Genomic DNA, 16,121 nt, shown 5'->3' with positions numbered 1-16,121 from the left:
TTAAGCTTAATAATGTTTACTAGCAGACCTTGCAGTCGAACATTGTTCTTTTTAGAACCTCTTTTAATGCGAAGTGTAAAAGATAGCTTAATAGCCGTAAAAAACTCATCGCAACTTTATTAGAATATAAACAATTGATTGTGAAAGCGGTAGTAATGGCCCTTTATGTCCTTTAAGCGCTCTTAAGAAGGTGAGCTTTTTTGATGTAAATAATAACTGTTTATACAGGGTGTCCGGAAATTAATGCAACAAAATTTGGTCATAGATTCTTGAAAAAAAAAATAGGTGACCCGTATTTTTTATTTTTTGCCAGTGGCCCCCCCTTTTCGGATTTACAGCCACCTGAATTTCGCCCCTAAAAATATATTTTTTTTTAATATCTCAGGGCCCTGTTAGACGAAAATCACTAAATTTGGTACACAGGGCATGCGGAATCTGGCATGAGGCATCTGGCATGCGGAATCAGATAGTGATATGCTTTTTGCCGAAGGAGCCTCTTGAGATACTTTTTCGTGGGCCCCCTTGGCTTTGGAGCCCCAAAACTTCGGTCACGTGTTTAAATTTTTTAAAAATTATTAGCTCGTTAGAAAGCCCATTGAATTTAGAAATGTTTTTGTCGCTTGGAATTTTTTCGTAAAACGCACAGTTTTCGAGAAAAATGACAAAATGTGATTGAATGCAGATCGAGATTCATATGAAATTTTATTCTACTACATTTAGGTTACAAACAACTTTAGACTTTGGGCTGTAAATCCGAAAAGGGGGACCACTGGCCAAAAATAAAAAATACGGGTCGCCTATTTTTCTTTCAAGAATCTATGACCAAATTTTGTTGCATTAATTTCCGGACACCCTATATTTATAATTAATTAATTTTTGTTTCCTAAAATATTTTAATTAAAAGAAAATATGTAAATGTAGGCAACGCTGTGTCGGTCAAGCTTAATCACGTGACTAAAAGTTTATTTGATATGAACTATAGTTCTATAATCTCTTATAGATCAAAATTGGGTATTTTTAGCTTTAGTATTTTGATGAATTATTTAATAATTAATATTTCTTGTTTTATTTTAAACATGCTTTAGAAATATGCAGGTAGATAATATCACCAAAAATGGGCGCAATACAGTTTAAACAACATTTTATAAATATCTTTTAATGCATATTAAGTAATTATAACGTAAAATATGTCGGATATGAGAAGAAAACGTCGAGTCTTTGATAATTGTTACGAGTTAAAATGAGACGTGGTTTATCTGTAAAAGATAAGATTTGAAAAATAGATATTGTATAATTGTAACCTAATTTTAGATCAGTGAATGTTCTGGTGGTGATATGTTTCAAAAGATTATGCTATATCTATCTACTGGACTATGTTTTAACCAGGCACTGGATATTTGTTTTAATGTTATTTTAATGCTTATTTTAAATTTGATTTCCTTAGTTCTGTTACGGTTAAGGTCCGATATTCGGCTAATATCGACATTACCCAGTTAATCTCGAAATAACACACAACAAAACAACCAAAAACAAAACCAAACATTAACATTAGCATTAACTAATGTCGACATTAACATTAACCTGTTAATGTTGACATTAACCGGACAGCGGCCTTTAACCGTAACAGTCCTACAAAAAGTGGAACTAGTTTAAAAGTAAGTAAAGTACTAGAAATAGAGTCTTGTAGCGATCTGGTCATCGAAACTGCGTGATCTGGATTTTAAGGTGTAAGACAGTGATGTCGACAGTTCAATTTAAAATCAAATATATTAAAAAGAGATAAAAGTTGGGTTGATACATTTCGTCTATGCGGTATTGCCGGATATTGTATTGTATTGAATTAGGTTACTTCATTTTACTACAGCTTTAATAGATTATATTTAGCTTAGATATACCATCGTCATTTCAATAGTATACATGAAAGTTTTTAAAATAGTTTATTTTTTTCTTTTAATCTTATTTGCCTACAAACGTAAAAACTGGCAATACTGTATGCCACTTTTTATTTTGTCTCTCTGTCTGTCAACCGGTCATTTATATTTTTCTCTGTCGCATGCATTGATCAATGTGATCAGGGCTAGTATAAAAAGTAAAACAAAAAATATGGTATTAAATTTCTTGACGCCATATACAGGGTTGTTCACAACATACGACACAGAGTATTGTAACTAAACGATTAGATTTTTACAAATTGTAAGTTATGGGTTCGAAGGACTATTAGAGCTGCAATTTAAAAATAATTTTACAAAATACAGAGTGTTCCAAATAAGTAAAAAATATTGTACCTAGTTGTATTTTTTTAAATGGAACACCCTGTATATTATTCTATTTTTAGACTCTACGATTGAAATAAAGGTAAATTCGATTAAGGTTTATCACGCTTAAACCTTACCGTTTTTTTAAATATTTTCAATTTTGTGAAATTGCAGAAAAAAAATTAAGGCTTCATTTCTCCAAGGGTATTAAAGGTTTTAATACTAAATATTTATACTGAAGATTATTAGATTTTACAATAATAAAAATTATACTACGTTATATAGAGTTTCCAAAAATGTATATTAAATAATTACTAGCTTTAAACGGCAATAAATTGTTTAATTTAAATAGAACACCCTGTATGTTTTAAATGAATCAGATGCACAATTTAATTGTCTATCAAATTGGATATACTATTTTATCTCTTCAAGTTTTCGTAGAAAATGCATTTTCTTATAATTTAGACCTTATTTATCACTGTACCCATGGAATATTGACATTTTAGATTTTTTTACACTTTACATATGTACAAAATGTACAGGAAGTAAAAATAATAATATTGCAAGCCCATTTGTTTACAAAAAGAAAAGTATTTAAATATTTGTAAAAGAGTATACCGATTAAATATACCACCATTATTTCCGCCCAAAAATTAGTTAGCCACATACCTACTTAATTGTTTTAATTAATAAATTATTCTGAATAAATGTGGATTTAACTCAGAAATCAATATAATACTAAGTTATAAAAATGAACGTCTCTGTTGCTATAATGAAGCATTCATAATTAAGCAGTAAAAAAATAAATAAAATTTACACTAATACACATACAAAATTAAGTTTTTTAATATTTGGGCAAAATAAAACACTAATTCACCACAATACACCAAAACACTACGTTTACACTGGATGCGCTTTTCGCTAACCATATTAGCATCATCAGCAGATGATTAAAACTGTTTTGAGTCTTAATCATCTGTTGAGAGAAGCCTTAATTTTTTTATTGCAATTTCACAAACTTGAAAATAATTTAAAAACGGTAACGTTTAAGTGTGATAAGCCCTAATCAAATTTAAGTTTATTTCAATCGTAGAATCTAAACATAGAATAATATACAGGGTGTTCCGTTTAAAAAATCTTGCAAAATTATTTTTAAATTGTAGTTCTAATAGTCCTCCAACTAACCTAAAAAATCTAATCGTTTAGCTACAATAGTCCATGTCGTATGTAAAAAACAAAATTAAAATAAATGTGTATTAAATACCCGGTATATCATATAAAAAAAGTGGAGATATAAAATTACCTTTAGAATATGGTCATGCAGTCTGGAATTCTGCACCACTGCGCTCTTTTCCATAACTTTCAAATGTTCTTCCATCTTTCCAATTCTTTCGTTTTTCTCAGCCTCGCCTTCTTGCAATTTCGACACAGAAAAACTAATAGCTTTCATAGAATCTCTAATGTTGTTCCTATCTTCTTTCAACAAAGATATGTCAGAAGAGACTTGGATCGCCTGATTTTCAACCTTCGAAATCTCGATACGGAATTCTGGGAAAGCCTTGTCCACTTTGTTCTCCAAAGTTTCCACGTTCTCCAACAGCTCCAGCATTGACATGTGTAGCTTGTCGAAGTTGATCATTTGTTTAGTTAAATTTGCTATTGACTTGGTATTGATGATCTGTTGTTCGCTTAAGTTGGTAAATCGTTTGCAAAGAATCTCTTTCCTATCGTCATACAGAGGTTGAATCTGATTGGTTTCTATGTAGTTTTGGATATCGTTTCCGTTGATTCTGTCAAAACTGTCAGTGTTTTCTTTTAGGCTCATTCCTTTCTCAACCTTGATCAGTCTGTTCTTCAGTGAGATGTTTTCTTTGTGTAGAAGTCTCGTGACTCTTTCCAAACGGAGTAAGTGTTTACGTAGAATTCTCTGATGACGGGAATGTGTATCGTTGGAAACAGGTAATTGAAGTTCTATGTCTTGGATGGCTTTCCAGTTGTTGTTCCATTCCGCCTGAAGGCTTTGCATCTGAAACAAAAAAAAAGGTTCTGTTTAGCATAGAGAATATAAAAAATGTTTATTACTGGCCACAGTTGTTTGTAAAAGTTTTACTTCAATTTTTAATATATAAATTCAGGCAATGGCGGATTAAGGGGGGGGGCGGAAAGGGCGGTCCGCCCCGGGCCCCGTCTTTTAGGGGGCCTCCGAATCTTAATAAGTAATTTTTTATTCAACTGGCAAACAAGGCCAATATGTGTTCAGTAGTTATAAAGCAGTTTGTAGGTGGAGTATGCAAACCATGCGTATACGCCAACTATAAACAGTATAAATGGAAGCAGATATTTGCTTAATTATCAATTATCAGGCCCCAGTAATTGTCAATGACATTTTCTATTTAGGAAATGAAATCAAGAGGTAATTTTCTTTGTTTAAAATATCGAATAATTATTATTTTTTATATATTTTGAGACTGAATTTATTTATTTTAGCTTTTTAAGTTATTTTTCAATGGTTTCATTAATTTATTTTTACTGAATAAACATTTTAAATTACAACCAATGCACAGCATAACTTGTATTCTAGCTTATGATGAGCAGTCAAGTCTTTAGAATAACGGGGGCCACGGGCCTGAGACAGCGAAGGGGCCCCTCGGATCTTGGAGGACTTACAAAATCGCGATGTTTTGTCGCGGTATTTCCCTGGAAGCATTTTTAAGAAAAAAATATTTAAAATTTTTTGACAAAAAAAAACTACCTGTCAAAAAAATTTGTACAGCCTAAAAGTCAAATTTCTTGATTTTATAACAGACATCTATTTCAAAAATTAAATTGTTCAAATATCATATATCTAATAATGGCGGTAGCTGTCATGGAATTGAGCAATTAAAAAATTATCATATATATATTTTTTCAAATGGAAACCCACTTTTTTTATTTCACTAGTGAAAAGGTTTTCCAATTCGTTACGTTTTAACTAGACATATTCCTATACCTAAAATAAATCGTTTTTAGGTTATTTAAGATTTAGTTTGAAAACGTATATTTTTCTTGATTTTATCAAGCTTCCTTTCACATTAAGTGTCAAACAGTCAGACAAACTACTGCTGCTTAAAAGTTTTAAAAGTGTATTTATATAAATATATCTCGTATTTTCGTTCTTTAGTGATATCTAATAGTTGATATTTTAATAATATAGCGTATGATCGAAAAAAAAACAGCGCAAAATTAGCTTGGAAATGATGATCGATAATATACTGTCATAGGCTACTGATTAAAATCAAGAAAAATATACGCTTTAAAGCTAAATCTTAAATAACTTAAAAACGATTTATTTTAGGTACAGGAACATGTATAGTCAAAAAGTAACAAATTTTAAAAAAGAAAGTAACAAAAGCCTTTTCACGAGTGAAATAAAAAAAGTGGGTTTCCATTTGAAAAAAAAATGATTTATGATATTTTTTTAATCGCCCAATTCCATGACAGCTGCGGCCATTATTATATGACATTCGGACAATTTAATTTTTGACATAGATATCACTAAATTGGACGTTTAGGCTATATACATATTTTTGGCAGGCAGTTTTTTTTTTCCAAAAATTATAAATCTGTTTTTTTTCTCAAAACGGTTAACGTTAGGTATAGAGTGTTTAATATCAACATTCATAAAATTTTACAGAAAACTTAAGCATGTAATAAAAAATGGGGTCACCCATTTAAAATAAGAAAGTTTCTGTCAACTTCTGGTACTTCCGAAAGTGCCGCCATATTGAAAATATTTTTAATCGATAGATCTCATTGTGAAACAATGATATGCACAAAATCTCGTATTTAGATATTGTAGTTCTCTAGAAACTTCTAACGCAGGCTCAGCCTGGGACACCCGTCATACGTCATTCAATTTTTACAAAATGTGTATTAGAAGTAGATCAAGAAAAAAGATGTTTTAAAACCAACATAAAAGGCTAGTCTGGCCGTTTTGTCGGATGTCGTGATGCAATTATTGGATCTCAACTCCCTTAGTGTCGATGAAAGGAAAGGTGTTAAGACCCAGCTGCGATTATTTTTCATTGTTTAATATCGAAAGTGGAAAAAAGTTGCTGTTCCTTAAACAAGTTTCGCAAATATAATAAATCGTAGCTAGAAGCTATTTTATTAGTCACAGGGAGTTAAAGTTTTTTAAACCCTCAAAAGTTTCATTTCAATCGGCTAGTATAAAAACTAAACAAAGACTCGTTAGCGTTAAATAAAAGAGCGTTAATAGAAAAGAATTAAAAAAAAAAGAATTGGGTTTGCAACTACTATGAGCTTTAGGGCTATTGGGAGTAAGGATGCTCTTGTAATCGTTGAAATCTTAACTGATACTCTATCGAGAGAGAGAAAGGCACTGCGTTCAAAAATGCAATGAATAACACCAATATTCAATTCGGCAATTTTTCTCTTGATGAAGGTCTGCCTGTATTTACGGATTTGAAATTAACACAAGCTCAATACCATGTTCTTAGGAATGCGTTAAAATTAAAACGTCTCACGGTGGGGTATTAGCATGAAAAAGGTGATCGAAATTCGAAAAAGCAAATGTGTTTAAGATTTCCCAAAATAAGATAAATAATAAGTTAAATCATCTCTGCCATGAATGGCGTTGCTATGGGTGTGTTTAGTTGCATTCATTTGTTTCAACGAAACGTCAAAGTTGTTACTTCTCACAGATAAGAGGTAAATGGCTAAATTTTATGTTTAAAATTATAAATTGTTGTTGTTCTTGTGCTCTTTTTACGTTTATATTATTGTTTTGATTGAAAATGGCTCAGCAAGCTGCAGGTATGTATTCTACAAAAACGTATTATTTATTTTGATATTCTCTATACTAACGATTTTTTTTGCAACTAAAAGTTAGGCGTTCAGAAAATTTGATTAAATTTGTGACATTTTTATTATACTTAGAGATTTAGTTGCGCATTTCGAAGAATTCAGCATATTGTTTTACTTAGTAAACATTGGGCTTTCATACAGTAAAATAAAATACTGCGACTTTTTGCGACTTTGCTGATAAAATGAGAAAAACATTCTTGGTTTCCTCTAATTTGCGAATCAGTGATATACCTTTGAATAAGAAGACTAAGGAAGGAGCATATCAAAAATCTTAGGTACACCGCGATGGGCCTCAAATATGGCCGACTTAAATTCCGGTTTATCAGTGTCGTTCTAATTTTATTTAAAAAATGTAAAACTATGATGTAGGGTAGACGTGGGGTAGACTCAATAATTTGTTGTTTTATTTTACGTTGTGAATAAATGTTGGTAGTTATTAAAATTGTTATAAACATATGTTAAAATAAATAAAAATTTCGTTCTAATAAAAATAGATGTTATAATAAGTATTTATTAACACAAACATCCGCTACTGAAGCAGGTAAGTCAAATTAACGTATCTAAATTCTTTGACATCTAATCTTTGACAAGTAATAAATAAAAGCTAAAATGCAAGAAAAATATATAATTTAGTTAATTTAAGTGAATTTCATAAATGATCGGTTTACTACACGTATGTATATTATATAGTCACTTACTAGCGAAAAGTTGTTCAATTATTTCACTCAATTTTTGCCGAGATCTACCGCACGCTACACAACCAACTATTTTAGAGTCTTTTTCAATAAATCGCGATAGTGTCACTGTTAATTTAAGTTCTGCCACAATTTTCATCTAGATCTTCTACCTTTATACAACTATCAGTAGTAGAATAAATAATAAATAACATAAAATAAGCTCCGTAAAGACTGACAAATCCAAAAAATTTCAAATCAAATTCAAATGTGTCAAATGAATCGTCAAACAGAACTGTCAAGGATCCCCACCCTAGAGTGCTTTTATGGTGCTTTTTCCGCCCACCATGCATGAGTACATGGATAGCATTATGCTCCTTCCTTAGTCTTCTTATTCAAAGTGATATACTAATGCGAGGTGTAAACCGCGTTGGCATTGTTGTGTACAAAGCGATCGCATTAGTGCCATTAGCAGTATAGCACAATTTGGCATTAGTAGCGACTTTAGTGGTATGGGCATTGCTCGCGGATCAGTCGTAGCATTAGTAGTAGTAGTTGCGATATTACTACTGGCACTGACCGTGGAAACACTGGAACAGTGATTTTTCTTTCTTTTGTTAGAATCGACGAATTATCCTTTATTTTGTTCATATTATTTTCTCTTTAATTGAAAATAGCAATAATTTATATAAGGTCTACATAAAAAAATTTCGATCAACTATCTGTGTCAAATACCCCACTGTGGCGTCTTAAAGATGTGTTTCCAAGTTACAAGCATATTTTGGCAGCTAAGACAAATTATTATCCAAATGGCATGACAATTTCGGAGGAGGTTTCAGCGATTAATCTTCAATCAGTACAAGCCATACCTCAAGAAGATTGATAGAGTCTCATATAGAGGTACTGTCTTCTTTTGCATCAAATGGCGATGATTCTCCTATCAAACTTAACCTGTATGTTAAAATAGTTTATGTTAATGGTAGTGGGGATAAAAATTAGTGGTAGTGGGGGTAAAAACAACATTTTGAGTTTGAAGTTTTTGATGATACATGTATATTAACAACTTGCATTGTTCCATTACGTCTAACTCTTGATAATTTGGTTAGGTTTTGGTTTGGTTTGGGCAAAATATTTACATTTTTAATTTTTGTTTTAGAATTTTCTAAAGCTGCTCTTACTTTTCAAATAATATTATAAATTTTTGATGATATATCTAATTATACCAAATATATTTAAAAAAATGACTACAAAAAGCCCTTAATAATCATTTTTAAATCGAAGTTCTTAACTTCACCTACGCTACTTCTTTCTTCGCGTTTAACCGTTTTCGCATCGCTCCGGTACATTTGGCAAAGTAGGGCACAAGATCTTCGAGACATTGCAGACTAAACGACTGCATAAAAGAATGCACTTATGCAGAAACAAGGTTCACTTTCCCAAGACGGCGGAAAAAAGACGATTTTTTGGCCCGGCTTCGTTATGCAAATTCACTCGTGGCCGAATATTTTCGATTCCTTCCACAATTCCAAGAATTTTATTTAATTATTTTTTAAAGCCACGCAATAAAACAGTTTATAAATCAGGTTATACGGTGTTCATTGTTCATGCTGAAATATTTAATGTTTGGTATTTTTTTAAGTAGGTACGTTTTTTTATGTATGCGAATATTATTGTGATATTGTTTCATTTATAGTGTGGCTGTCATTTTTTTTATAGTTGACATAAAACAAATCCATAATTACTTACTATATAAGAATTAATATTTTTAAGAATATACAGGGTGGTCCGAACTGTATTCCGTAAACTTCGGCGGTATATTCTGCAAATAAAAATAAGTAATAAAATTCGTATAAATGTATGTCCTAAAATGCTTATTTTTGGAGATACAGGATGTACAAGTTTCATTTTTATTTCGATTTTTTCAAAATAATTTCTGAAGTAACGTCAATATTTGGATGAAAATTGGTGTCTGGTAGTTTTTGACATAACAAAACTTGATTTTGATGTCAATATGACTCCTACTTGTAGAGGGCGCCATCTACATATGTTTTAACTGGTTTGAAGAGTAATAACTTTTCTTCCATACCTGTATAAATCTACTGAGTAAAAAAATATACATTTACGATATTTTTTACGTAAAAAAGGTCACTTAGTAAAAATCACTACGAGTAACGTTCTCGAGATATTTGGAATCGAAATTATCAATACCTGTCATCATTTTTTGAATTTATTGAATAAATTTAACATGTTGATTAAATAGTTATTAGACTGAAATCGTAAATTTGAAATGTTTTGCTGCCAAAAGTTCAACAGAAACTATTTTATCATTTTTTCGAAAAAAAATTTATGATTAATTTAAAAAAATAAAAAGATCCCAAATGTATTATTTTAGCCAAAGAAAACTATCTACTCAACATGTTAATTTTTGTCAATAATGACCTGTATTGGCTGTTCCCATTCTAAATATCTTGAGAAGGGTTGCTCGTAGCGATTTTTACCAAGAAACATTTTTTACGTAAAAAATCACGGAAATGTATATTTTTTCACTCAGTTGTTTTATACAGGTACGGACGAAAAGTTATTACTCTTCAAAACAGATAAAATACATGTAGGTGGCGCCCCCTACAAATAGGTGTCATATTGACACCAAAATCAAATTCCTCATGTCAAAAAACTCTCAGACATCAATTTTCATCCAAATATTGACGTTACTTCAGAAGTTATTTGGAAAAAATCGAAATAAAAATGAAACTTCTACACCCTGTATCTCCGGAACTAAGCATTTTAGAACATACATTTATACGAACTTTTTTACATATTTTTATCTGCAGAATATGCTGCCGAAGTTTCCGGAATACAGTTCGGACCACCCTGTATATGTTACTGTAAATGTCCGAAATGCGGTAAAACCTAGGATTTACCAAAAGCAAGTGGTAGTAAAAACCAACCAACCCCACCAAATAACCACCTAACCATTGCATTAACACCCCCCAAATAACTAGGCTAACCAATGCATGTGGTAAATCCTAGGTTTTACCGCATTTCGGACATTTACAGTAACATATATAAGTAGATTTTTTTAGATCATCATTTAGCCATGGCATCCTCTGACTTGTAATTTTTAATGGAAAGTGTGTGTCAAGTAACTCTTGCAATAAAGCGGTTCAAAATTCAAAGCTAGGTTTTTCACAGTTTAAAAACTAAAGACCAAACATTGATGTAGCGAAAAATCTGACGGCTCTTTAAACGGCGTCGAATTTAAATATAAAATACTCTAATATTTGAGGGGTGGTTTCACCCTCTTAGAATTCGTGTTTCTAAAAATCCCTTCTTATCGAACCTCTACACCCTAAAGTCAATCCGTTTTCCAAAAATCAGCTTTTTACGTCAAGCGCTTTAAGCAGAATCGTGATTAATCAATGACCAGATTTTTCGAAACACCCTGTATACGTTTTTAAAAATCTTAAAATATGTAAAAAAACAAAATAAAATACACGTGTTTAAGCGTTTTTTCGGAAACTTGACCGTTTTTTAAATAAAAGATATTGTAATATTTGAGCGGTGGTTTCACCCCCTTGGAACTGGAATTTCGAAAAATCCCTTCTTATTATACTCTACGTATGCCAAAATTGAACTTCTTACGTTGAGTGGTTTGAGCAGGATCGTTATTAATCAGTGAGTCAGTCACTTAAGGATTTTATATATTAGTATAGATTTCATATTTGAGAATATATCTTTTGTACTATCTTTTTCTACTGCATTGTTTGTCAATTTATATTAATTTTACTTTTATTAGAACTGACATTATTAAACCATTTAATACTCCAGGTTAAGTGGCAGACGCCAGCCAAAAAATGATAATTGAATTAATCTGTGAATTATAATAATGACAGACAAAACTGTCACTGTCAGATTTGTTCTCTCGTTGGACAAACTTTAGCTACATCTTTAATGTAGCATTTTCTGTTTCATATTTACTGTTCAGCTGAAAACTGAGTAATGTATGTAAGAAATTGAGCAAGAAACAATTGTAAGGTATTTGTTACATTGTTATTTTATTGGTTCTCCTCGTTCTCCTTATATGTAGAGCCATGATGTTGGTGGTTAGACAAACGATAATAAGTTTATTTCATGTTTACTTGGAAGAAAATGAATAGGCACTTAACTGTAGATAATTTCAAATAGTTCTGAAATTGCGGTTGAAACGGTCGAACATCTAGAAACCCGAGAAAACGTTATGCGGGTAGCAGGACCCTAAACGCCATTGGTTAGGACAAAGCCAGGTGCAAAACAACCGAATGTCGGCCGCTAGCCACAAACGAAATATCATGCGACACCTGCCCACTACGATATTTTTTTTTCTTCGCTCTGTCATTTCGGTCGTTTCTTTTTGAACGAATAACAATTTTCTATTTAATTGTTGCTAATGGAAGTGGTTTTTTTAGATAGTTAGTTCAATTTAGATAGAAAAAATTCAAAAATAGAAAAATAGTTAAAAATTTTGAAATACTCTAAATACAAAAAATGTTCATTTTTAAATTCTCCATCTATTAAAAAAAATAATACACATGGTTCCAGAAAAACAAAGAAAATTTATATTATATTTTAGAAAGTTTGGCGTAGAATTCTGAACACTCTGTATGATTTAAGATTACGATATTTATAGCTAAGTAAAAAAAAACTATTTAGACAGATAGTCAAAGAATTAATGTAGTTGTCTTAAATTTTGTTTTAAAATATCAGCCTTCGTATGAACATTGCTATTTGTTATTCCATTAATGGATTAATGACAAAACCAAAAACATCGTACTCTATTTTTTACCGACAATTCTTTGCATTTTATAATAGAAAAATGGATACTCAAAAAATAATCTATACTTAGTATAATACTTCCAAAAGAAACATGATAATGACTATCGTCTGTATCAGCAATAATTAGTTAATTCTACATAGTATCAAATTAGAGAAAAACAATATGAAAATATTTAAATATCTCTTTGTTTTATTTGAATTTCTTAGGAATGATATATTTTTCAACTTATTTTTCTATAGCTTACTTTTTTCCGGCTACTACTAAACACAAATATACTAAACACTGTCTGAACAAATGTTATATTGTGATCTTTATTTACATATGTATATTAACTATTACTTAATACTTAATCAGACTATCATAAAATCTCTTAAAACTTCTATTATAGTACTGTATCAAAGCAATCATGCATTATTTTAGTGCTATATTATATTTAGTTTCTTAGAAATTATAGGTTTATTTACATTGATAAAAGTGAAGAAACAGTTTTACAAAGATTCTGAAACCTTTTTGACAAATTCAAACAATTTTATTAAAGCTCTGTCAAATAGAACTGTAAACAATCCAACGTTTTATTTACATTTGGCTTGTATATGTTGGGTCAAACTGAATCAATGTATATGTTTACTATGATTATAACCATATCGTCAACTGTCAAATTTAGGGGTAGTTAGTTTGCTGATTTGCAGATACTTTCAACAATAATTAAATATACAGAAAAACTCATTCTTCTACGTACAAAATTCTTAAACACACTGTATATACTGAACTGACACATCACAACCTATATTGATTTTTATCTTAACCATTATGATAATTATTCAATTTCAAAGGAATTTTATATCAGAAAGTTGAATTGTTTAATTACTGTTGTAAACAAATTGATGAGCTCGCAGCAGAAACGAACTTAATTCAAATTAATTAAAAGGTAAATATAATTTTTTAATGAAGTTATATTAATTATGTATACATATTAGGTTGCACCAAAAAAAAAATTTTTTCCTTTTAATTACCGTGAAAATATCGTTCACGATGATGAAAAAAAATTCTGGTAAAGTTTGAGATCTTAATATTAATATTAACGGGTGTCTCATCGTGATTTTCTATTTCTCATTTAAATAACATGTGGATTTCTTTTTTAATTTTTTAAATTTTAAATGCAAAAATTGTCATAGTCAAATTCGATGTTACATTTTGTTTACAAGAATTTGTGTGGTTTGAAAAGGCTGGTTTTGAGGCTGGTTATTTTTTTTCTAAATTCGAATAATCATCTACAAAAGAATTAGTTGAGAATAGTATTCACGGTGTATGATTTTCTCTATGACAAAATCACATTTATGATGGTATTTTAATTGTAGCTTTCTCTGGGCCGTATTATAAAATTTTACTAATTTGAAGGTGGATTTTTGCAAATAACTTTTAAATGGCTATTCAAAATGAAACGAAATTCAAGACAAAAGTACAACCTTAACGCCTCTTCCAAAATGTCTAATACAACTTTTGCATAAAATTAGCTGGAGAGATAATATTTCACCTTCTCAAAATTTTCATGAGATTTCTTATCTCCCGTGTCCCGATGCCCACCACACGGTATAGAATTTTGATCCCTATTTTCGAAACGTATAACATGCTAAATTAGAACATTATATATAAGCACCCTGTCTCCCCCCGAAAACGATTTAATTAGAACTATGGCCGCCGGAAGAGCCTTTCCACGTCACCAAGACGTCTGCAGACGACGGACGCGACGCATTTAATATTAATCGTCATCAAACATTGAAGGAACAAGCCTGAGGAAGAGGCCCACAGCGCCACCTACGCCACGTAATTATCCTGAGTTATTAATGGCGACGTTGTATCAACAGAGGGAGCTAATAGTATCGGCGACCTCTAGCGACAATAACAAACATAATGACGTAGTAACCGGAGCTGATTTGCCAAATCAATTAAAGGGAGTTGATTATTAATGGGGAGGAAGGTTGGAATTAATAATTAAAAGAGTTAATTTCCAACGTAAATGTATATCAGTTTTACAGTTCTGAAATGTCAAATTTCTGCTGCTTGCTTTTTAAATATCTTGTGATCCTCTTTTGATCTCTAGAGCATTACAGCCATATCCTTAACCAAGAATCTCCAACCCCCATATGGAAGCACTCAACATATATGTGCTCTACCCCAATATGGAAGCACTCAACATAATACCTCAGTATAACAGCCTCGATGTATTAGACATTCCAGTAACAGAACAGGAAATAAAGGACTCCATAAAACAGCTTAAAAACAACAAATCAGCTGTCTGTGACGCGATTCCGGCGGAATAAGTTTGACAAGTAAAGAGCTTATTGGTCATCTTAAGGCTCTCCTTGATGTCATATGGGAAAGCGGAGAGGTACCTCAGGACTTTTGCAATGCGAATATAGTGAATATATTTAAGAACAAAGGAAGTGCATCAGACTGCGGAAACTACCGAGGAATTTCACTACTGGCTATCGGAGGAAAAATTCTTGCAAAAATTATGTGAAACCGCCTGCACCCACATATAGAAAAAATCCTCCCAGAATCGCAAACGGGTTTTCGCACCAACCGCGGTACCATCGATTCCATATTCTCCATCCGGCAACTACAGGAAAAAGTAAAAGAGCAGCAGTCTAAACTTTACGTTGCATTCATCGATCTAACAAAAGCCTGTGAACAGAGATGCACTTTGGGCAATTATGAAAAAGTTCGGAGTACCCATCAAATTTCTTACAGTGTGTAAAAGCCTCCATAACAACAACAAATCAAGAGTGTCATATCATGGATCACTGGGCGATCCCTTCCTAACAAACACAGGTGTTAGGCAGGGATGTGTCTTAGCACCTCTCCTATTCAATATATTCATGGCAGCGTTCTCCATTATAGTGGACAGCAAACTGCAGGAGAGAGGTTTGGGCATTAGATACAGATACGACGGCGGTCTGTTCAACATAAAAAGACTCAGGGCAAAAACACGTACAAAATTCATCACAGAACTTCAATACGCTGATGACTGTGCTCTAGTTGCAAATACGTTACAGCAATTGCAAGAAATGTTGAACACATATACATGGGCATACGAGGCCTTGGGACTTAAGCTGAACATCGATAAAACAAAAATCATGTGCATTCCCCCGGAAGATCACAACAATACTATAAAAATCGGAGATGAGCTGTTGGAATATCTAGCGGAATTCAATTACCTCGGCAGTTTAATTTCGGAAAAGGCCAATATCGACTCTGAAATTCAGCACAGGATTAGAAGCGCCTCAAGAGCATTTTGGAAACAACTTTATTAAAAGACAGGGTTTTCTACAATCATGACTTGAGCACAAAAACGAAACTTGCGGTGTACCGAGCGATAATAATTCCCACCATGTTATATGGAAGCGAAACCTGGTTGCCGTACCGTCGACACATGAACGCATTAAACAAGTTGCAACAGAGACATCTTAGACAATTCTTAAGAATAAAATGGTTCCATCATGTCTCAAACAT

At 31.8% G+C, this 16,121-nt stretch overlaps 2 protein-coding genes across 2 annotated transcripts in view; one reads left to right on the top strand and one right to left on the bottom strand.

Annotated features, from left to right (window-relative positions):
* The window catches only part of LOC115885864 (methyltransferase-like protein 22), a 118,965-nt gene that overhangs the window by 12,635 nt on the left and 90,209 nt on the right, over positions 1-16,121 (top strand). The window lies entirely within an intron of this gene.
* Positions 1-16,121, bottom strand: part of LOC115885862 (protein scabrous) — a 45,964-nt gene that overhangs the window by 2,297 nt on the left and 27,546 nt on the right. Inside the window, exon 3 of the mRNA XM_030904884.1 lies at positions 3,559-4,281. Coding sequence (XP_030760744.1) covers positions 3,559-4,281 — 723 coding nt within the window. The remainder of the gene's footprint in view (positions 1-3,558; positions 4,282-16,121) is intronic.

Source organism: Sitophilus oryzae, unplaced genomic scaffold (genome assembly GCF_002938485.1).
Source record: "Sitophilus oryzae breed Bouriz unplaced genomic scaffold, Soryzae_2.0 scaffold_465_pilon_pilon, whole genome shotgun sequence".
NCBI classification, from domain to species: Eukaryota; Metazoa; Arthropoda; class Insecta; order Coleoptera; family Curculionidae; genus Sitophilus; species Sitophilus oryzae.
This window is presented reverse-complemented; position numbering and strand designations above follow the sequence as displayed.